General features: G+C 46.5%; 2 protein-coding genes across 4 annotated transcripts in view; one reads left to right on the top strand and one right to left on the bottom strand.

The window, feature by feature from the left end:
- Positions 1–4062, bottom strand: part of LOC144732699 (sorting nexin-6-like) — a 32885-nt gene extending 28823 nt beyond the window's left edge. The window contains exon 1 of the mRNA XM_078614274.1: positions 3973–4062. Coding sequence (XP_078470400.1) covers positions 3973–3978 — 6 coding nt within the window. The 5' untranslated portion in view covers positions 3979–4062. The remainder of the gene's footprint in view (positions 1–3972) is intronic.
- Positions 4063–10397: 6335 nt separating this feature from the next.
- Positions 10398–12539, top strand: LOC144732698 (uncharacterized). 3 transcript variants are annotated; one of them, XM_078614271.1, is made up of 3 exons: positions 10398–10529; positions 11826–11994; positions 12293–12539. In XM_078614271.1, exons 2-3 carry the CDS (start codon positions 11836–11838, stop codon positions 12485–12487), a joined length of 354 nt encoding a protein of 117 aa, XP_078470397.1. In that variant the 5' UTR covers positions 10398–10529; positions 11826–11835; the 3' UTR covers positions 12488–12539. The 3 variants fall into 3 exon arrangements, with proteins under 3 accessions (XP_078470397.1, XP_078470399.1, XP_078470398.1); XM_078614273.1 differs by having other exon boundaries at positions 10528–10638; XM_078614272.1 differs by lacking the exon at positions 10398–10529 and adding an exon at positions 10544–10662.
- Positions 12540–24644: the final 12105 nt, after the last annotated feature.

Genomic DNA, 24644 nt, shown 5'->3' with positions numbered 1-24644 from the left:
TTGTTCCACCTGATGAAGATTGCTTGTGTTGCGATCGAAACGTCGTGATTTATTTTATTGTATTTCTACCTACGTGACTTTACCGAAAGAACCAAAGAGCATCCTACGGCAGAGAACGACACGTGTACTAAAACACACAGCAGAGCACAGCACAGTTCAATCTGATGATGATTCATCAGAGCCACAGCACCACCCAGAGCGACAGCACACAGCCCAGGGACCAGTAGGCGCCAACGATCACTCCCCGGCGTGAAGATTCACCCCTGCATGCAGACATGGCCCCACAGGGCTCAACACTCAGTTTACAATCATTACCAGCGGAACAAAGCAATCCACTCTTTTTAAATACAGTAATAATTATGTACAATATATGTGTCCAGTATATTCATTCCACGTTATACACGTTCATCCCTTTTGCCTGATCCACTGCTGGATGAGGGCCTCTCCACCCCCAAGTGGGTCACGGTGCTTATTTAACCACTCTTTCGCGGTGGGTTAGTGCAGCTTGGCCTGGCGAAGGCGGACAGCATAAGACATGGGAAGAAGCATTGTGTAGTGCAACAATTTACTTCGCTATGAGACCTCCTTTACCAGTGGAAAAAATATAGTAGTAGGTTTTTTACCCTTTAAACTGGTACAAAACTGACACCTTTATACAAGGCATCATGTTTGCAATAACCGCAACACAATCAGTCAAAATGCAAACAAAAAGAAACAACTCTGATAATGGTAATGATATGCACTGTCCTTGAAGTTGATTGGTCCACACCCGAGACAGCTTTCCTTAGAGCCTAGTCTCCATTGGTGTTGGACCAGGTGACGCCAAAAGGCGTACAACTCAAAAACAGTGCACTATCAGAGTATTGAGAGCTCGGGGTATGCTTACCCCGAGCTCTTACCCCGAGCTCTCAATACTCTGATAGTGCACTGTAAGCATACCCCGAGCTCTCAATACTCTGATAGTGCACTGTAAGCATACCCCGAGCTCTCAATACTCTGATAGTGCACTGTTTTTGAGTTGTACGCCTTTTGGCGTCATCTGGTCCAACACCAATGGAGACTAGGCTCTAAGGAAAGCTGTCTCGGGTGTGGACCAATCAACTTCAAGGACAGTGCATATCATTACCATTATCAGAGTTGTTTTTTTTGCATTTTGACTGCTTGTGTTGCGGTTATTGCAAACATGATGCCTTGTATAAAGGTGTCAGTTTTGTACCAATTTATTTCGCTCTACCAGCCTTCTACTGCCATCAATGTAGCGCAGCCTCCTCCACAGCCGCCTGTGGTAAATCGGCATTTGGACGGTGGTGGTCAGGGCCGCATCATCCAATAGGCCACAGTAGGCACCGTGCCTAGGGCCAACAAATACTAAAGGGCCTACGAAAGAAATGTGACTGTGCATTTTTGTTTGTATGATAAAACATTTACCCAAGATATCTTCTTGAATAAATGTTTACATAGCAAGGATAAGCACAGTAATACACAGAGGCAGTCAAGTCAATCGTTGTTTCCCATAATATGAGATAAATTAACACCGGAGATGAACTTATGAACATTTTTTTTCATTGTAAAATTAGCAATAACATCTTCAAATGGTGTTTTTCTAACTATCTCATTCTCAATAGAGAATAGTGCAAGGGAAGACAAGGCGGGCGTTGTTGCCCAACGCGTAAAACAAGCGAGTGACAGCGGCGGTAGTGACATGGGCCAGCAGCACCAACTTTAGAAAGTTATCACTGAAGGCTGAGAAACACAAGTGCCTCGGGCTCACAAGAAACGTAATCCGGCCCTGGTGGTGGTCACCCATGTAAGCACTATGCAGGCTTAAAACGCCTGCTTATCTTTGCCTTGTGACGAGATCTGGCACATTTCAGGTGATTTGGTCATAGGCTCAACTCATTTACTGCACCCTAATTGCATTAATCAGAAATACAGTACAGCATAACTTTGACTGCATTTGCTATAAATGTACATAGCCCATAATGTTGCCTCTTTCTTTTCATTTTTATACTTTGCGTTTTATTTGTTATTGTGCTCATGTTTCACTGCCAACGCAGCAACATCACCAACATATTTGGATACTACTGTAGAGCAAACAGTGGTGGGAGCGGCGGTGCAGCGGTTAGCACACTGGGCCTATGAACCCAGGGCCTCCCATTCCCGGCCACGACTTAACAAAGCCTGCCACCCACCCCTTGTATCAGAAACCAGCACTGACCAGAGTGGTGAAGTATGTTCAAACTACTACCCCCCGCGACCAAAGAGGCGTATGGAGCCCCTGGCCAGGCAGTTTATTTACAAAGCGCTTTAAGTTGTACGTATGTTGAACTTCTTTCGCACCGTACGCAGCCAACCGTGCTAATCGGAGGTGCGGGGGGACACCAAACTAAACACAAAAAGCAGTTCTAAAGAAATACGTTTTCAATCTAGATGATGTAAAAGTGCATAACTCGAGTGGCTTCCAAATATCGAAAGGAAGAGTGTTTTAAAAATGCATCTAAATATATCTCACCAGGTCTTAAGTGGCCCATATTCGAAAAGGAGTTACATCGTTATCCATGTAATGCAAATAAACTTATAAACCGTGCCGACTGCAATATACCAAACTAGCGAGGAAAAAAGTGAAAATCAAGACAATAATATCCACTTGGATCAGACAAATTATCTATTCTTGCTCAGAATGCTGCAAGTCATAATAACCCGACTCAACGGAGGTGCTCTCACTGTTTGTGTACTGATGTGAAATTCATGATTCGTTTCATGAACCTGTTTTGAGGTGCGTGATTTGTGACACCCAGGCGATAAATCCATGGTTGATCAACAGTGATGGTTGAGATCAACGATCGTAAACCCAGTGCGTGAATGAGTCAAAGAACAAAGAATGAGATGCATTGTTGCATGAGATGTATTAGCGAATGAATGAGATGAATCAGTGAATGCATGGCGAGGGGATTAACGAGAGTAATTAAGTGAATTAAGAGTGTGGATGACATAACCAGATTAATTAAAATTTGTAATTGAGCGAATTAATTTATCAGTAAATACGTGGATGAAGGAATGAGATCTAGAATGGATGGGTGGGTGAATGAGTGGGTGAATGAGTGATAGAATGGGTGGGTGAATGAGTGGGTGAATGAGTGGGTGAATGAGTGGGTGAATGAGTGGGTGAATGAGTGGGTGAATGAGTGGGTGAATGAGTGGGTGAATGAGTGGGTGAATGAGTGGGTGAATGAGTGGGTGAATGAGTGGGTGAATGAGTGAATAACTTGAGTAATTTAAATTCATGAATGGATTAAGGAATGACAGGTCAAAGAAATAAATGAGTGAGGTAACTGGGGTAAATGAGTGACTGAATGAGTTAATAAAATGAACGAGCGAATCAATCAGATGAGCGAATAGTGAATGGTGTTCATGAGAAATGAGATGAGTGAAAAAGCTTTGTACAACGACGTGAATGAGTGAAATTCTATGAATTAGTTGATTAAGTGATGAGATGGAGGAATACGTGACTGAGTGCGGAATGAGTAAAGATTGAGTGAGGAAGGAGTAGATGGGTGAGGAATGAGTGACGAAGCAGTGAGGAACAAGTGAGGAATGACTGGATGAATTAATAATTGGATGAATGGGCGAGATGTGAGTGGATAAATGAGTGACAGAGTGAGGAGTGAGTTGAATGAGCAGATGAATCAGTGTGTGAATGAGCGAAGAATGAGTATCAGAATAAGTGAGTGGTAGGTGAATGACGAGGGGTGAGTGGCAGAACGAGTGAAGATCGGTGGGTGAGCGGCAGAATGAGGAATGGGTGTCAGACCAAGAGGTGAGTGGCAGGGTGAGTGGTGGATGAGTGGGTTAACGAGTGAGGGGTAGGTGAGTGGCAGAACGAGTGAGGATTGGGTGTCAGATCGACGGCTGAGAAGCAGGACGAGTGGCTGGGTGAGCGGCTGAGTGAATGAAAGGCCCCGCGTCTCTCACCATCATTGCGGCCGCTCAGCCCCGCGCTCACAGCCTCCACATCCGGGTCCTGTGCATCCTGTAACGCCCCGCCCTCCCCTCCTCGGCGAGCCCCGCCCCCACAACACGGTGCGGACCAATCATAAACAAGACTCGCAGGTTATGCGGTACAAACCACGCCTACCCGAGGCGCCGTCAGACAATCGTGAGCCGAGGTCAACAGCACGCTCGCTCGCTTCCGATTCCGGTCCGCCGGTGCCGGCGACCAATCACGACGGGAAACGGATGACGCGCTGTCTGGCTGGCTACCAATCAGAGGAGCTTGAGCAGCAATAGCCGCAGTGGACCAATCAACGAGCGAAGATTAATGAAAGTTACGTTAATGGCTTGTCTGGACCAATCATTTGCCGGCGTTATAACACACGAGCCAATCAATGGCGAGGAGTACCCCGGAGTTCTTCGTCATCATCTGTGTTGTTTACGTGGGGATTCTGATGTGTAATTTGTGTGCTATGAAGAAGGGCCTATTCCCGAAACGTTTGCATATTGTACATTTATTCTTATGATATTTATATATATATTTCTCACGCCATCGTATATTCATTTCACGTTGTGCACGTGTTCCTGCGTTCGTCACCACAAAGTGGCGATCACGTTTATGGCGCATATGATAAATTATTCCTGCACGGTATCCATCACGCAGCCTGCACCCCCTTCTGGAAGGAGGACCGTTTGGGATATGAGACAGCGTTATGCGATGCATTAGGGCCCAGTCGGTCACAACGGGGCCTTGAATCAACGTTTTAAAAAACATTTAAGAAAATTTATAAAGTCACGTAGGTAAAACATAAAAATTAATTAAAATAAAATAAAATAAAACAAAAAATTACGACGTTTCGGAGGCAACACAAGTCTCCGTCATCAGGTGGGACCGTCACAGCCGAATTAGCTGCATCAAGTGAGGCAATGATTCAAGATGTAATCCCTTATAAGCAAGTTGAAGGGGGGAGGAGAGGGGGGGGGGGGAGCTCATCAGAATGTTAGTACAACTCATCGGGAGGGGGAGGGGGGGGGGCCAAAAAATTGAACAACGGCTTGGACGCGGTTGCTGCTGCACACGCCAACACAATGGACAGAGAGGGGGAGGGGAGGTCTGATACACATGATAGACAAAATAACGAAAATGCCCATGTTTATACCAATGCTGGCTGAACAATGAAGAGGGTACTGTTAAAAAACAACTGGGGATGTTAACACTCGGTAAAGTAAAGTAAAATAGTGCCTGTCAGATAAGATGGTCCAAAAAGTGTAATTAAGTCTTTTTTGCGTGGTTGATAACATCTTTCCAATGATTACTAAGTTTGTACCCATCATCACGGTTGAAATTATGTCTGTGTTTGTATATTTGGATGGCTTCGTGTACAAACCTTTTATGGTAGCCAGGAGGTTTGCGGAGTACCTTGGTCTCGGAAAAGGCAGTTTCATGAGAGCCCACAGTGTTGTAGCAATGATCGGCAACGACAGAAGAATCAGTTCTGCCGTGTTGAGAAACGAAACGTCATGTTTCTGATCGTGTCCGCGAGCACAAGTCAGATCTGAAACACGGCAGAACTGATTCTTCTGCCGTTGCCGATCATTGCTACAACTCGGTGGGCTCTCATGAAATTGTCTTTTCCGAGACCAAGGTTCTCTGCAAACCTCCTGGCTACCATCAAAGGTTTGTACACGAAGCCATACAAATATACAAACACAGACATAATTTCAACCGTGATGATAGGTACAAACTTAGTAATCATTGGAAAGATGTTATCAACCACGCAAAAAAGACTTAATTACACTTTTTTGGACCATCTTATCTGACAGGCACTATTTTACTTTACTTTACCGAGTGTTAACATCCCCAGTTGTTTTTTAACAGTACCCTCTTCATTGTTCAGCCAGCATTGGTATAAACATGGGCATTTTCGTTCTTTTGTCTATAATGTGTATCAGACCTCCCCTCCCCCTCTCTGTCCATTGTGTTGGCGTGTGCAGCAGCAACCGCGTCCAAGCCGTCGTTCAATTTTTTGGCCCCCCCCCTCCCCCTCCCGATGAGTTGTACTAACATTCTGATGAGCTCCCCCCCCCCTCTCCTCCCCCCTTCAACTTGCTTATAAGGGATTACATCTTGAATCATTGCCTCACTTGATGCAGCTAATTCGGCTGTGACGGTCCCACCTGATGACGGAGACTTGTGTTGCCTCCGAAACGTCGTGATTTTTTGTTTTATTTTATTTTATTTTAATTAATTTTTATGTTTTACCTACGTGACTTTACCGGAAAAACCTAAAAATATGATTCCTTGCAGTCACGAAAGCTTCAAATCTAGAATAAAATTTATAAAAATAAATGTATTCATAAAAATATTTTACCTGCAATCTACCATAGACCAAGCCCGATTAACGCATCTTGCTATCATATCAATATAGCAGCATAACGTTTCGCGATCCACCCACTTTGATGAAATCCTAAACCGATGGGCCTGCATGAAAGCAAGCTGCATGATAACTTAATTGTGAGTATTGTACCTTTAAATATGTTTCATACAGTCACTGAGAGACTGTCTTCCTCTAAACCCGATACACGTCAAATTAGCTTTTTAATAACTTGCGTCTGTCCGTGGCGTTCGTGTCACGTGTCCGCGTGTTACATTATTGGTTAACTAGCTGTACTGAATTTCGATTTAAAGCTTTCGGGACTGCAGGGATTCATCTTCTTGGTTCTTTCGGTAAAGTCACGTAGAAGGGAAGTAATAAAATAATACAAATTAAACATAATAAAATAATTCTCACGACGTTTCGGCCACAACGCAAGCAGCCGTCCTCAGGTGAAAACCAGGTCTGTCGAGGCGACAGCGTCTGTACTACCCGGCTTCACACACTACCATAATATTCGATCTATAACTGGATTCCATAATACAGGTTTTTTTGGGTTAGATCGCGTAAATATATAAATGTGTCGTTAAAACCGGTCACCATCCGACACAGACAACTATTAAGGATATTCTGCTCTGACGGGGTAGAAATGCTAAAATAACAAACAGTGTTTACCTAAAGAAAACGCATACTGACCCCTATCTGAATGCAGAGTCACACCATCACCTCGCACAGAAATCTGCTGTTATCAAGACGCTCATTCATCGAGCTAAGAAAGTGTCAGATGGTGACAGTCTGAGAAGTGAAATTCAACATGTTAAAGAAGCACTGCAAATGAACGGTTACAATGATGCACAAATCAACAGGGCACTGAATACCAAAACCAAATCAAATAACAAGAGCATTGAAACTTCCCAAGTAATTAAAACGATATAAATACCGTACATTGCGGGAGTAACTGATAAACTAGCCAGATGTTTGGAAAAAACAAAACATCCGAGTCAGATTTGGCACAGTACATAAAATACAGAATTTAATCTCTGGTACAAAAGATGTATTACCGAAGCTATCAACGATTAACTGCACGTGTGGTAAATGTTATGTTGGGCAAACAGGCGGAATGATCAGCACGAGACTAAAATAACATCAGAGAAATATAAAATTCTCCCAAATGCAACTGTCAGCAGTAGCAGAACACGCGTGCCAACAAGAACACTCAATTGATTTTGATAACGTTGAAGTTTTGTGCAAAACCAGCTCCTACTGGCCAAGATTAATTAGATAATCTATCGAAATTGAAAGAAATCAAAATATCTTTAACCGTTTGGATAGCTACCGTCTTAGTGCTGCGTAGAAGCGAATCATCAAATAATACATTATTTAAATGCATGCCTATGAACGGCAGCGTACTTCAATAGGGATTACCGTTTATATGTATATTTTAATAAACACAATAGACAGGAAGGACACGTTCAAAGGGCTCGCATAATGCACATGCATAATGTACATTGCGTCAGTAACCCCCCCCCACCCACATTGTGCTAGAGCGCAGAAGGGTGGTCAACACATCTACGCCTCTATATAAGGAACTAAACAGCAATACTTCTCCACAAATCTGGCTCTCGCCTGATGAAGCTAGTTGTAATTACTGGCGAAACGTCGTACTCAGTTTGTAAATGTTGTGGCTTGGCTCTCCAACACACCTGTGTGCTGTACTAGTTTCCGTGACAACCCTTACTAGTTGGCTGTGTAGGGTGGTGGCGGGTGTTAACAACACATTAATACATATACGCGATTTAACCAAAAAACCTCTTATGGAGGATATGGCAGTATTTGTATGTCTGTAAAGACCTTGGTCAATCCATGGATTAGCGAGCTTTTTCATTGGGAATGCAAGTCGCAATTCTTTTACCCCCCCCCCCCCCCCTTTAACTTGTGAATGAGAGATTGAAGGCAGAAGTGTGAACATGACACTACAGTGCAACTGATGTTACTAACGCCCGTGGAACGCCATGGACACATAACTGGAACGCCAGTTCTGTGTCCATGGGCTGAGGTCGGAAATCTCTTTGTAACACCATACCCCCCCCCCCCTTTCCGAGGGCAGGGCGCAAACGACCCGGATGAAGTGCGCGAGATCATGAGGTATTTTCACAAGAATCCAAGCGGCGGCGAGGACTTCCAGGGGTTCATGGCCACGTTAATGTAATGGTTGTGGCCTTCACTCATTCCCACCCTCGTATGTTAAAGGAGCCGACGAGAGCGGCACTGACCCCACGGCGTTACGACATCGGGCTCTGCTTTTTAGCACCAGGGCCGTTATGAGCGGCTTCTCGTAATGCCCGATTTAATAGCCCCGAGAACGGGTACAACCCTGGCACTCATCGCTCCTTGTCAACTAGAGTTCATGCAACTGATCTAATTTAGACCCATTTACTGACACCATTATTTACAATGTTCATGGAGATCCTTTCGGAGATGTGTAGAAGATTTAGAGGTCAACAACACGCCTGAGCCATGTACGGTTAAGTAGCTTCCTCTGCCGTCGAGAAGTGCCGACTTTGAGACGGTCTGAGAGGCAAACGAATATCAAGTAGCATTTTCCCTAGCCGTTGTAGGCGATGGAAAGAGCTTGAACTCCGTGAAAATTGAGTTATTTCAACCTCAGAAGGCGAGAGGCTACACTGTCGAGAAAATTAGACATTAAAAGGGAATTGCGTTTTTACTCTCTTTGTCCACCGTGACTTTTGTTCCGAAACAAAGGCACAGACACATGGATAAATGACTAAATCTGATTTGGTAATGATCCATTACAACGTGCAATGAAAAGTGGCCATCTGACAATGCGAGATAAACTTCATGGTAAAAGCTCAATTTGGGCTATTAATGCACACGAGCTGAGCAAAGGTCATGCACAAGGTCGCTATAAACCTGGACATCTCTGCTGGAGGAACACTGGTGTGAACTACAAAATTTGTCGTTTTAAAAGACCGAGCGAGATTACAATGGAGGTCAACGTAGAGTGGCTTTTAGAAAACCTTTGTAATATATAAAGCAACGCGGAAGTATAAATGGAAATGCTAAATCGTGCAAGCATCGTCTAATGCACGTCCTTATCGCGCTCTAATTATGATGATGTTGGTGATGACACGATGACGCAGTTGAGCTGTGGGTTTTTAAGAGTGATCTAAGCAACATAAATAATATACAGAAATCAAGCAAAAACGTTATTGAAGGAAAATCAACTACGTCCCATAAAAAATCGCAAGTATTGCACTATCATAATTAATAGTTAATAAATCCCCTGTAGCCTGAGTCGATTCGATTCTTTTAGACTGAACGTGGAATAATTGAAGTAACATGAACATTAAACAGATATAAGGTGGCTATTGCACTCATCTGTAAACACGCGTGGATATTCGAGTCAAGAGCAATTGCAGGTGAAGTTATCATAGAATCGACAGCTCAGCATCGAATTACGACACAGACGGGAGGGGAACCACCGACATTTGTGAAGCGTTCGAATTCCAGACGTTTTGGGGCATTTGCAGATGAGTGGGAACCACGTGTGCCATGTGAAACTGGCCAAACATCTCGGCGCAGGATCCTGGGAGAGATTCGTGAGACTCGGTGACACTGCAGGATGAGTGGCGCTGTGGTGACCGGAATCGTTAACGCGAGAACTGTGTCTGCGCGGCAGTGAGAGAGGCGAGCTGCTGGCATATCACGTGGCGAGGTGAGAGTTCAGGCGAATCGACGCTGAATATCAAAACTCGCATTGGATTTGTGATCAAGTTTCCTGGCAACAGAACAGCGAGTGACGCTTTCACGACAATAGTGAACATCACAGAAACAGACAAACGCAGCCACCTTCCTTATCATTGTCACCGCTTCCATTACCACACACGGGCAGGGAATTCATCTGAATGAGCTGACGCACTGAATTGGTAAAATTCAGACGTGGAGACTCGATGGGTCATGTGCCGTCAATAAAACATGTCGATGTAATGATTGTCAACAGCACAGGTGCAAACAATTATGCGTGACGTCACCAGCACACGTGAAGGCGTAATTGGTGACGTCACCAGCATAGGTGAGGATTTAAACCCTGCGGGAGACGGATTCATTGGTTGCTGCTCGTCGCTCTTTTTTCTCTACATTCCGGTGAGTTCCGTCTCCTCTCGGCGTCTCAAGTGCGGTGGCGACGCCCGTGGCTTCCTCGCTGTGAATCTTCTCTGCGCTGCCTGTTCTCGAGCATTGGGGCGGCATTGAGGCATCTACTTTAAATTGTCTCCTGGTTTGTCTTCCTCTGAACGCAATACTTGTGTAGGGTCGGTGCAGTTAGGCCGCGTGGATTGTACACGCCTGTTTGAGATCTGAAGGGTATTGTAGCGGTTTGCGTGCTGCAATTTGTGAACCCGGCGATTAGAGTTTGATTCCCAATCGGTCAACGCCTGCTGAGGATGCTCTTAACCAGTCCTGGGCCTTCCCTACATCGACTTCGAAAATGAGGACGTGGTGTATAAACATTACTGCTTGGGATAAAAAGGCATCTGGGCGTAGTGTTGGCCTTAATAGGTGCTTGCTAACAATGATATTTTAATTTAACGGCTGGACAATATTATGGGGGCGTGTGGTGTTTCCGCTCTTGGCTGCAAAACCCCAAGCCGTATTTCACTGGGTGGCTTTAAGTCCTGCCAGTTTTGGTGTAGTCTGGGGTACTTCCAAGGATGGGTGCTTGGTCCCGCTCTGTTTAGCATTTAACATGACACTTTGGAACACTGCATTTCTAGGGCTGCGTTACCATTGCTACACAGATAACGCCCACGTTTGCCTCCAGCTAACACCGTATTCTACATCGAATTTGTTTTCTTTCAACTGAAATCACGGTTGCAGGAAAAATATTTTCAGAGCTAAATTAAATAAGATTGAATTATCTTGGTCGGTTTTCCCCAACAACTAAACTGGGACTTGGGCCTAATTATTGATGGCCAGAACGTCTGCCCGAAGCATGCTTGGTCATCTTGGTGAGATTTGATCCGTCCCTTTCCATGCAATGCTCATGTTAAGGTTGCGAAAACCTTTCGCCTCTCAAAAGTGCTCGACTGCACAACATACTTGTATACTTGCCGATTGAGGCTCGTCCATGCACTTGTTTTCTAGCGAATTGATTATTGCAACGCCTTGCTGGTAGATGTTTCAAATAAGGTTCTTGGTAGATTACATTGTTCAAAATGTGGTAGTTGGGCTAATGGCGCTGCGTCTGCACACGACTTCCTCGGACTCGTCGCCTCCGTCGGTAATTTGGTTATCGAGGGTGTTCATTATTATAGGAAAGTCTTGTGGGGGTGGGGGGGACCGGTGTTGCAAGTCGAGCTGGTCCTGTAGGTCTGGGCACCCAAAAAGGCTATGTGGGCGAGCTTTATCTTGGTATGTAATGTACACGTGTGTTGGCTGAAGGAATCTCGTGATGCCTTCGTCTGCTGCTGCCATGGAGGATCTGAGCGCTGTGATGGACATCTTTGTGCGCGAGTTCTGCGCCAACTGTGAAGGAGGCGCGGGGAACGTCTCCATGAGGAAGCACGCGCTGCAGAATCTGCTCGTGAAGCACATGCGGCCCTACCTGGCGGTGGGTTTCCTGTGGCTTCTGCGCGGCAGCAGCACTGCAAACGTTTCTCGAGCAATGTGGTGCCATGACGTGTCTCCGCGTGCACTAGGAGCCGCTGCGGCTTGAGGCGGTGCCATGTGCTGTGGCACTGGGTTTTGCAAGAACGAGTGAGCGTGCTTCGTCACTGTTAGAGGTTGATTGAGACTGGGCTCGTAATGGCCACCATAGCATGTTGATTCCTATTTCTGTTGCTGCAACACTCCGCAGAGTGATTGGTGCATTGGCTGTAGCAGAAAGTGTTCCTGTATCACGAATGCAGGGTGCGTGTGACCCGGATGAAGTGCGCAAGATCATGGGGGATCTTCACGAGAACCAAGGCGCCAGCGTGGACTTCCAAGCTTTCATGGCCACGTGGACGCGAATCCTCGTGGCTGGCCATGCCCCGTTCCAGGAGTGCGTGTTCCTCACCAAGGGGCCCTGTGGCCAGCCCATTTCTGCTGATAAGCCCAAATAAATCTTTCAAATGTATATAAAATGAGATGACTAATAAAATTGGTGGCACACTGGTCCTGGGCTTGGTGAATCGTGTGTTCAAGTTGAACCGGCAAGCAATGTCTGATGCATTTCCCTTATGATGCAGGTTTAGTTTCGGTCTGGTGGTGGTCTTGATAGAAGAGCCCCCCTCAGTTGGGCTTTGCCCAAAAGGAGCAACAAGTGCCCCACTGACCTCTGATGTCAGGAGGATTGGGCTTTGTACTGTTTAAAAACTGATGATGGTAGGAATTGACACCCAGTTAATAGACCCCGAAAGAATGGGTAATATCTCTAAAATATATTTATGTAGAAACAGGGGTGATGCTCCCTTCACCGTCAAATGTATCGGCAGATCTTGGAAAGAAAATTGTTTTATGTTCCTGCGGCCATCCTCGCACCTGATCGGTGGGATTGAAAATTTCTTGCAGCGTGGCCGTTGAGACTAGAACTTGAGTTCCTGGAGTGATGCATAACTCCAAGCTAACATTGTCCCAAGCCCTTGCGAACTATGAGAAGGCATTTGACTCTGGAAACTTTAGCTTGAACTTTTGAGATGCGAAGGAACTACATCGAGAATATGCAGTTGACGAATCCATTGATACAGGTAGGAACAAGTTTCATACTTCCAACCAGGGATTATTTGTCTGTCGTGCATGGCCCCGGGTGCCGACCAATGGGAGTGGTGGGTTGGTAGAGGGGTGGGGGGGCACCGCTGCGACACGGGCAATGTTTCGGTCACAAAATGGAACTGGGGGAGGATTGCTCATTCAGAAAATAGAAGCCTTGAAAAGAAAAAAGCGGATCTTTTTGCCTTGTGTTTCTTTCAACATTCTCAGCCTTCAGGTGATTCAGTGAGTGGGGAGTGGGAGGGGTGGGGCTGGGGTGGGGCTGGTCACGCCGTGGTGCCCTTACAAAACGCAACGTTTAACCTACACACTACACTATACACGGTACACTACACTTGTACAGGTAGGAAGAACAGCTTCTACACTGCCCACCAGGGATTATTTGTCTCGTGCACGAACACGCTGTCCAACCAAGTTCCTACCTGCCCACTCCGAAGGAACGTGTAATTTGGGGGGGAGGGGAATTGGACTTGAATCAACGTTTCTCAGTTCTTATTGGTGGAAGTGTTAAAATGTGGACGAACTTGGAGCCTTGTCTTTATTACGTAGCAACGCTAGGCCCCACTTGCTTGACTCTTCCACCGAAATGTTTTTGGTCTCCCCTTAGCTCTTTGGAGCCCCTTCTCTCATGTCGATGGTCTCAGCGGTGTGCAACCGTCACATCAAAGCTCAACCTTTGCTTCCTGCCTTTTCAGTTTGAATCCCTTCAAACCTTGCCTCCTGATCAATCGCCGATGGAGGCCTCTGCACCAATTGGAGGCCTTGCAGTACTTCCTGGTTGTCTTTGGCTGCACGTTTGCTTTGGATGTGGTCTAAAATTAAGGTCATTACCGCAAAGGTGTGGGCAGATAGTGATGACCATCTCATTTTCTGGTGACCTAGTCCAACGTCCGATGCGAATGTGAAAATTCAAGAAATGTATCGGTATTGAGAAATATGCCCCTTTGAGTATTTGGCCAATGTAAATTTCCACATGCTACTGCGCTATCATGTGGCCAGGTCCCTTCTGAAACACATTCCTGCGGAGGGAGCTGGTAGGAACGTTGGGTTGCTCGGTCAATGGCCAAGGTCAACAGCGGTGTGGAGTATTCCGGAAAAATGCCTGACTGACGGCGGGCACAAGCCGGCGTGAGCTAGTTAAACGTTGAGTTTTATAAGGGTACCACGGGGTGACCAGCCCCTCCCCACCCAGCCCCACCCCTCCCACCCAGCCCCTCTCCACCCAGCCCCACCCTCCCCTCTCCACCCAGCCCCACCCCTCCCATTTTTGGATGCACGACGGACGGACGGACACAATAATCCCCTGTGGGCTGGTGTAACCAGGAGGTTCCTACCAGTAAAATATCCGTATCGCTCTGGATTTTACCTGGTAAAAGAAACAATAGTTTCGAGGCAGTGAGCTCGACGTGGCATGACTTTTGGAAAACCAAACTTGGTAACAAAGCATTGTGGCAGTGTAAATGCGTCCCCCAGGAAGATTGTGCCAAGTGTCTAATGTACACATGCTTCTCATTGCATTAATGCTGGTGATGTGGTTTGGTCAATGCACATCTGGTGCGTGAATTGGCATGGGGTTCCCAGTCTGACCTCGAAGGTTTCAAAAATGTTCCTGAATGTGGAACATGGAGAGGTGGTGATGTTCTCCACAGCTTTACCAGCTCCCCTGCTCAAAGTGCAGCAAGTGTCAATCTCAGTGTGGTGTCTGAGGGGCGAGAGAGTGCAAGATCTGTATTCCTATTGCAGGAACATGACGTGACAACTATAACGGTCTTGCTTTTTTTTGTTCCTCATCCCATTCACCACCACTGACTTACCAGTAGTGAAGTATGGTCAATCAACACTGAACAAATAAACCATTCAAAAAGTAAAGTTGATTTTGTTTAACCAGGTGAGACGAAAACTCAAGAGGCCAGGATGGTCTAATGTGCAAGTGACTTGGGTCACCAAAATGGCAAAGTACAGAATGAAGCAAAGAGCAATCTGACCGAAAAGCAACTTACGAAATCCAAAATATTGCACGAAAGTAAATATTTAATAAGTTATGTTGACAAAGTTGACTCGTGTATTTTGAATTTAAAGTGAAATAATTTAAAATTAAGTTACATAGATGCAAAAACGAGGTGGCTATTGCACTAATCTGTAAAACAAGTAAGGATATTAGTCAATTGCAGGTGAAGTCATTGTAGAGAATGTACAGCAAAAAAGTTGGGAGGGGAATCGTGGATATTTGTGTAGCGATGGATGCTAGGCGTTTGGGGTATTCATAGATGAGTGGGAACCACGTAAGCCATGCGAAACTGGCCAAACATCCTGCCACAGGACCCTCCCGGGAGAATCGTGAAACTGGATGACACTGCAGGGTGATTGGCACTGGTGATCGGAGTCGTTAACGTGAGAGCTGCATCTGTGCGTGGTAGTGAGAGGCGAGAGTTTATGCGAATCTACGTTGAATAAAGAAATTGGCATTGGATTTGTGATCCAGTTCCCAGGCAAAATAGCGGAGAGTGGCACCTTAATGTCAATACTCCACATCAGAGAAAAACAATCTCGGCTACCCTTCTTGTCATAGTTGTGGCAGGTTTGGATCGGGGTCTATCAGCACTTCTCTCCAAAACCACTCGAAGCAGTGGAGCCCACCCGACCTCTCAGCACGCAGTTACTCAGCATAGTCAGCCAAAAACGAAGAACCACCGACTATTGCAATACTTTTTCCAAAAATATTTTATTAACAAAACGATTCAGGGACAAGCAGAGATGTGAAAGGGGGTTGGCACCAACCCAAAAACATTACAGATCACAGTACAATGGAAACCTGTCTAAACTGCACGTTTACAATTTTTTTTTACATCTGATTGGGAACATGTGGATAGCATGACTGCCTCGTCAGCCGCCTCAATGTCAGCTAAATGCATAGATAACCTGATTGCCAAGTTCAACCTCCTGTCCAAGAAGAAGCCAGATCCACACGTGAAAAAGTTAGACGGTGACAAGATAGTTATCAATCAGAGTAACGACTCAATTTCCGACAGCCTTAAATCGGTTCTAGCTAAAGGGTTGAATTTCGCAGTCACCCCGTTGTGACCCTTGGGCTACACCCATCTCAAACCTTTATAACATCCTGCCTCAGCAGCTCTCTCGCTATATTTTCACCTGATGACAATTGCTTGTGTTGCTATCGAAACGTCGTGGTAATTTTTTTTTATATCTACGTGGCTTTACCGAAAGACCCAAAGAATATGAATTCCTGCAGTCATCAAAAGCTTTAAGTCAAGATTTTACCACCTCTACGGGGAGGGTTTCCACTCAACTATTAGATATTTTAACAACCTTGAGACAAGAAGGCTCATCTGATCGAGTCGCTCACTTTTCTGAAGAGATGCCACGACACTAAGGTAATACCAATCGCTTTTACACTGACATCTGCTGCTGTCACTTCTCCTAATGCCAAACGGATCTTGTTCAGTGCCGGCCTAGTCCTGATCTCAGAGTGAATAAGATTGCTCCAATTTGAACTAAACAATTTAGTCAAGGCTCTCTTGCAATCACAATTAACATTGACAGAAAAAATGTTTACATCTGATTGGGAACATGTATATAAAATGACTGCCTCATCAGCCACCTGAATGTCAGCTAAATTAAAGATAATCTGATTGCCAAGTTCAACCTCCTGTCCAAGAAGAAGCCAGGTCGACACGTTAAAAAGTTAGACGATGACAAGATTGTTATCAATCAGAGTAACAGCCCAATTTCCGGCAGCCTAAAACCGGTTCTAGCTAAAGGGTTGAATTTCACAGTCACCTCTAAAGACATCCCAGTTGATGATATCATTGCCCAGATCGACGTAGCCCTTAAGGGTTTGGGATACATTCCTGCAGACGTGGCAAGAACGGAAATCGCTGCAATCCTCAAAAACGCTAAGACACCTATAAGCAACATCAGTAAGGATGAGCACTTTGAGCGGTGTTAGATCGCGGAAATGTGTAAATGTTTTGTTAAACTACAGAATGCTTGACTTAAAGCTTTCGTGACTGCAGGAATTCATATTCTTGGGTCTTTCGATAAAGTCACATAGATAGGTTCAAAGAAAATTATTAAAAATAACAGAAAACTACGTTTTGATCGCAACGCAAGCGGTCATCTATTGGCAACATCAATAAGGATGAGCGCTTTGAGTTTGTCTCACCTAAAAAACAGAGATGACAGAGTCATCCTCTCAACCAACAAGGGCAATGCTACTGTCATCCTGGACAAAACCACATGCAACGACAAAATTCAGGACCTACTTAATGATGGAAGCTTTACCAAAATCAATAGAGATCCCACCAACCGCCTGGTTACGAAAACCAACAATATCATCACAGATTCGACATCTTTAACCGAACCAACCAAGCGGCTACCCTTAAAACCCTCTGCTGCTAGACCACCCAGATTTTATGGTTTACCAAAAATCCATAAAGAAGGGACAACCCTTCGGCCTATCGTCTCCACCATTGACTCACTCACCTACAAAGTAGCCTGATTTCTGTCTGAGACCTTACAAACATTCACTGGTAAGACCACCTCAGCTGTACTTAACTCGGCTCACTTGGTAGCGTTAATTAAGGACATCTCACTATCTCCAGGTGATTTGCTTGTCAGTTTCAATGTAAAATTTTGACTTAACTTTCGTGACTGCAGGAATTCATATTATATGGTTCTTTCAGTAAAGTCACGTAGATAGAAAAAATTATAACAATAAAATTAAAATTTTTTAAAGAAAGTTAATAAAAAAAATAATACAAATATCACAACGTTTCGATCACAACACAAGTAATCGTCATCAGGAGAAAAAGAGGGGGAAAGCTGCTAAAGCAGGCTGTTTATGAAAGTTTAGAGATGGGCGGGGCAGCTAATGTTAATGTAGGAGAGGTCTCCGACACTGGCAATAGGTCTACACCAATCAAAGAGCTGTTTATAAAGGTTTAGAGATGGGCAGGGCAGCTAGTGTTAATGTACGAGAGGTCTCTGATACCGGCAGTAGGTCTATACCAATCAAAACATTGCACCTCGTTCCACACACCCACACTGCTGACGGGTGAGGTGGACAAGAAAACAAATCAAGTCATGACCCAAAGTGGTTGATGACATCTTTCCAATGATTGCTGAGTTTAAAACCCTCGTCTCGGTTGAAATTGTGTCTGTGTCTGTAGAAATGGATGGCTTCGTGAACGAATCTTTGTTGATAGCCAGTCGGCTTGCAAAGTAACATCGTCTCAGAGGAATCAATTTCACGTGAACCAGCCGAATTAAAGTAATGATCAGCCACGGCAGAAGTATTGGTCCTGCCGTGTTTCAGATCTGCCTTATGTTCACGAACACGGTCCGAGACATGTCGTTTGGTTTTCCCAATGTAACTGCTGCCGCAGATACAGGTTAGTTTGTAGACGCCGAGATATTGCATGTCAGGAATCTTGTCCTTCTCAGATGGGATCAGGTCACTAATTTTATGCACTGCGTTAAATTGGACCTGGATCTTGTGCTTGTTCAAGATTTTGGAAATCGTTTGGGTTATCCCTGCTATGTAAGGTAAGGTGATGGTTTTGATTGAATCTTCAGATGGCTCCTTCCTCGCGGTTGGAGTGAAGGCTTTGAGGATTGTGTAGTCAGAATATCATTCGCCTTGAGAGCCTGGTGTACGTGTTAGAGATCACTTTGTTAGGTGTTCATGATCAGATATACATTGATCTCTATGGTATAGCGTTTTGATGAGAGCATTTTTCTGAGATGGATGGTGGTGAAAATCAGGTTTTAGGTAGGCATCCATATGGGTGGCTTTCCTGTAGACAGAGCGTCCCATTGAGCTATCTGGTCTCTTTTCGATTAAAACATCCAAGAATGGTAACTTGCCATCCTTTTCCACCTCCATGGTGAATTTTATGGCTGGGTGTATGGAATTGATGTGGTTGAAGAATTGGTCCAAAGCTGGTAGGCCATGTGGCCCAATGACGAACGTGTCATCTACGTACCTCTTCCAAAAGGAACGACGTAGGGTGGATGCCTGGATGGCATCTGTCTAAAAAAATTCCATGAAAACTTTGGCTACACCTGGAGATAAGGGAGAACCCATTGGGGTACCTTAAACTTGTTTGTAGAATGTTCCATACCAGGTGAAGTAAGTGTTGGTGAGGCAGTGTCTAACCAGGGCCGGTACATCAGCATTCAGTTCTTGTTGGACCAAATCTTTAATGACTGCAATGGTGTCAGGAACAGGAACTTTGGTAAACAAAGATACTACATCGAAAATCATATTCTATGGTTATTTCGGTAACGTCACGTAGATAGAAACAATGATAACAATAAAATAATGAAAATTAAAATAAAGTGAATAAAAAAATTACAAAAATATCACGACTGAGCAATCATTGGAAGGACGTTATTAACCAGGTTAAGTCATAACTGGCTGTGATGTTTAGTAGTTATTTTCTACTCTTTAGTGTTACATTAACAGGTTAAATGTCTTAACTTTAACAGGTTAAATATCTAACTAACACAGCCATTATACTAATAGGGGGTTTCCCCTTTTTTCTGCAACAAAACTGAAACCTTTTACAAGGATTCATGTCTGCATTAACCACAATACTTGTAGTCAAAATGCAAATAAAAAACACACTGATAATATATGCATTGTCCGTGAAACTGATTGGTCCACACCAGAGACAGTTTTCTTTTGAGCCTCGTCTCAATTGGCGCTCGACCAGATGACGCCAAAAGGCGGACCTAAAAAAAGGGACTCCACCTTTGAGGCATCTGCTCTCATGGCTGGCTCCTGGTTTGTTATGCCAGGTCATCTCGCGGTTCTCGAGCCCTCTCTCATGAACGCTATACGTGTGTAATAAAAGACTCGGACGCTTCTCTCTGTCCTGTGTCCTTTATTTGGGTTTGATCTCTTTTCCATCACGGTACTCCCCTATATACTCTCCACTCTGCAGCCCCAGGCTGCTGTCGCTCACGTAGCCCAACTCCCTCCTAGCAGCCCCGCTGCTGTCACGCCGTGCACACCCCTGCTGCCCGACTCCTCCCTTGCAGACCCGCTGCTCTCTGCAGCCTCTTCGCTGCTCCTCCTGCCCCGGGGTCGGTCACCGTTGGCCGACGGTGCCGATCCTCGTGGCTCGGGTGTGTGGCGACCTCGCCACTCTCTCCTCACCCTTCGCCCTGCGTGGCCTCTCACTTTCCCAGTCCCCGATCACTCCCGACTGCTTCCGGTTACCCCCCTTATAGACCCTTACCCTCTCCCCCACGTGACGTAACTCCTCCCCCCATGACGTCACTTCCTGGAGGTCGTTTACGCCCGCATTACACGTGTTTTTGCGTAGGGTCACTGCGCCAAGTTAACTCGTGTGGATTGGACACGCTTGTGGTGTGGATCTGAGCGGGTTGCGCGCTGCGATTTTGAACTCTGCGACCCGAGTTTGATTCCCAATTGGGGTCAACACCAGATGAGACTTTTTCTTAACGAGTCCTGGACCTTCTCTAGGTCGACGTGACCGCAAATGAGCACTTGGTGTGTGCACCCCTCAACGTGGGAAGCAAAGGTCGCGGGGCGTGGTGCTGGCGATCTACCCCCTCGTGTGCTATACTGGTTGCTAACAGTCGAAAGGTTATATCGGAGATCGAGCTTCATCTTGTGTAAAATTAATGTACACTGTGTTCAGTGATAATCTCGTGATGCCTTCATCTGCCGCCGCCATGGAGGATCTGAGCGCTGTGATGGACATCTTCGTGCACGAGTTCTGCACCAACTGTTAAGGAGGCGCATGGAGCGTCTCCATGAGGAACCACAAGCAACAGAATCTGCTCATAAAGCACATGCGGCCCTACCTGGTTGTGGGTTTCCTGTGCCCTCCACGGCGACAGCACCGCAAGCACCTCCTCACGCAGCCTCTCCACTCGGCTCGACGAATTCACATTGTGGGATCTTCATGGCCTGGAGCTGCGACACCTCGAGGTGGCGCCAGAATCCGTGGCGCTGGGTTTTGCAGGAACGACTGAGCGGGAGTAGCCGTTGCTAAGGGGTTGATTACGACTGGTCTTATGGCCACCATGACATGTTTACTCTCGATGCAGCACTGATTAGAGGGATTTGTACACTGCCTTTAGCAGAAACTGTTTCCGTTATCACGCCTGCAGGGTGCGTGTGACCTGGATGAAGTGCGCAAGATCATGGGGGATCTGCATGAGAACCAAGGCACCAGCGTGGACTTCCAAGCGTTCATGGCCACGTGGATGCGGATCCTCGTGGCTGGTCATGCCCCGTTCCAGGAGTGTGTGTTCCTCACCAAGGGGCCATTTGGCCCGCCCATTTCTACATATAAACCGAAATAAATCCCTTTAAATGGAACGAGTTGAAAAATGTAATCGCTGGGAAACTGGTCCTGGTCTTCGTGAATCATGCGTTTGACCTCGCGGGTGTTACGATGAACGGGCTTGAAATTGTTTCAAAACAGCTCCGTGATAGGCGACACGACGCCCAATGATCAGTGCCCCTCCCCTTTTTAAATGAACGATGTATAGGCATATCTCGGAAAGAATCAGAATTTGAAAGCGGCCAAGCTCACACCTGAGCTTTCGGATTTGGAAAGTGTTCTACCAGCGTACCCGTTTACACTATACAAAGTTTCGTTGAGCGATGCATAACTATAAACTGATCTTGTCCAAAGCTCTGTGCTACGAGAAGGCCGTTGAATGTCTAAATGGAGGAGCTTCAACTTCGGTGGGAACGGGGTGATGCCGAGGATATGCAGATGAAGACTTGCTATTCGAGGGGGTATCTCACTTTAACAAACATTATTCACCGGGCATTGTTTTCCAACGATGTTATTGGTGGAAACAAAGGCACGGGCAAATGGAGAGGCTATTGCCTCTGATTTTCTGATGAAACTCCAAGGTGGGATATGAATGAATGTGAAACTGCAAGAGATAATCAACAAGCCCAAAAGTTGGGCTCTTAAATGAGCCGAACAATGGTCGCGAGCAACCTGCTGGGAAACATTGCAGACTGTTTTGAAGGCCCGAGCGAGGTTTAAGTTGTAACCAATTGTGAAAGGGGTGCTCCGGTGGCGAGACTTTAACGACCTTGCCTGATATACAGGAGATCATGGGTTCGATCCCAACCCTGACGCCTGCTGTATATGTGGAGTTTGCGTTTCTGTCTTCGCCATGGTTGCGTCGATTTTTTCTGGGTTTTTTGTTTTCCCCTTGCACATGTTGATCCATGCGCTTGAGTATTTGGCGGCTATAAATTTTAGCTTGATAGGCCAATTCATTCAGCTACCATTTGTGGCCAGATCACTTCTGAAAAAGAACACTATAGCTCAGTGGGCCTTAACTGTTAAAATAAACTGTTTTATAGTTTAAATCGAGGCGGTGAGGTCAACGTGCGGATCTGGCACGTGAATTGCCGTGGGGTTCCCCGGTGTTTGACCTCGGGGACGCCCTCAGAAGTTTTGCTGCTGAAGGTAGAATGCGGAGAGTCTACACTCGGGTTGTGATGTTCCCCGCAGCTCCGGTTACTCCAATACTTGGTGCCACTCCGTTTCCAATCAACGTGCAGCTGTTGACAACGATAAACCCCGTTTGGTGTCCATGAGAGGGGCCAGAAAGTGCGAGATCTGTGCTGGTATTGAAGGGGTATGACGCGACAACGGAAACGGTCCTGCTTCCCCCCCGTCGCACATCCCATTCACCACCGACTTACCACATTGGTGAAGTATGGTCAATCAACACGGCACATCCAGAGATTCGTTGAAAAACATTCGAGTCGAGTGCAATTTGTGTACCCAGGTGACAACTCAAGAGACCACGGAGGGCCTGATTAGAAAACATAACCCAGGTAATGAGAATTTCAGCCACAAAACAATCAACAGCTATTAAGCAAAGGGCAATCAGAGCAATAACAACTGCGTCACGAAACATCTAAAATATTTCGCAATAATAATTATGTTTTATTATAAATTCCCTGTAGCAGAAGTCGGCTCGGGTAGATCATTTTTAGACCGATCACATTAAACATATAAAAGATGGCTATCACATTAATCTGAAAACAGGTGAGGATATTCGAGCCAAGTGCAATTGCAAGTGAAGTTACCGTAGAGAATCGACAACTCAGCATCGAATTGCGATGTCGATGGGAGGGGAACCAAGGACATTTGCAAAGCGATGGAATTTTAGGCGTTTGAGGCATTGTTTCTAGCTAGTGTAATGCGAGCAAGGACAGGGTGGGCGCTGCCTCTGCACCACTCACGCGGGCCGGAGTATTAGGGGAGGTGGAGCCTGGTCGTCGGGGTGAGTGGGGGCGGAGTCAGGGTCACGTGAGGAGGAGGAGGAGTCAGGGTCACGTGAGGAGGAGGATATAGGGTGAGAACCGGAAGGGGATCGGGAGTCGAGAGAGAGTGAAGATAGGAGAAGCCACGCGGGGTGCTGGCGGAGGAGTGGCACGAATTGCCACGTGGTCGGAGTCACGGCACCGTCGGCCAGCGGTGTACGTGGAGCAGCGGAGTGGTTGCAGAGTGTGCGGGAGCACACAGAGCAGCAGAGTGGCGGCAGAGTGTGCGGGGCACACGGGCAGCGGTGTGGCTGCAGAGAGAGCGGAGGACTCGAACGGCGTGCGGAGGGCACGCGACGGAAGAGGTGCGGGTCCGACCGGGGACATCGCGGGGTGCGAGACAAAAACCCAATAACGGACAGACGGAGACCAACATCGCCTCAGAGTCCTTTATTACATTGGAGTCAGAAGTGAGACGGCATGTCGAAACAGCTCAGAAGAAAGAACATACCTGCACCATCTTCTGCACCATCTTCTGAAGACGACGACGATCTTTCTCCGGCGGTGGCGCTACCAACGATGGAAGGCGGAGGCGACGCAGGGACAGGCAACGCGCCGGGAGTGCAAGATGTTACAGGCTCAGCAGGACCGTCTGCGTTGGTGGGCACCGTGGAGGGATGGCGACACGTGGCGGCCCAACTTGAGTCGCTGAAGGCTGTTTTAATGCAGTTATGCGCCCTGGTGACGCCCACGACGAGTCCGGGGAGGCCAAGCGGGGAGCATCCGAGTGGGGCCTTGCCGAAGCTTCCAGCCCTCTCCAACACGCGGCACGAAGCCGCCATCTTGGGCGTGGTCGGGGAGGAACGGCGGGAAGCCGCCATCTTGCTGCCTCCACCGCAGGAAGCCGCCATCTTGGGCGTGGTCAGGGACGAACGACGGGGAGCCGCCATTTTGAACACGTTGCAGAGTGACGCCATCTTGTCGCTGCCGCATGGATCACCATCGGCGGATGACGGCGGCGTGGGGACCCGCAGCCATCGTCTAACGACTGTGAAAGAATTCTCCATTGGCGGAGATTGGAGCGCATTCGCCTGCCGTTTTCAAGCGGCGGTACGATCCGCAAAATGGACGGATGCGGAAGCCTTGGATGTCTTGCCAATGCTTCTTGACGACGAGCCCATCAGGTTCTTCCGTTCCATCAAGGCCGCAAA

This window comes from Lampetra planeri, chromosome 43 (assembly GCF_965212315.1).
Source record: "Lampetra planeri chromosome 43, kcLamPlan1.2.h2, whole genome shotgun sequence".
NCBI lineage: Eukaryota > Metazoa > Chordata > Hyperoartia > Petromyzontiformes > Petromyzontidae > Lampetra > Lampetra planeri.
The sequence above is the reverse complement of the archived record's forward strand: the minus strand, read 5'-3'. Positions and strand labels throughout refer to the sequence as shown.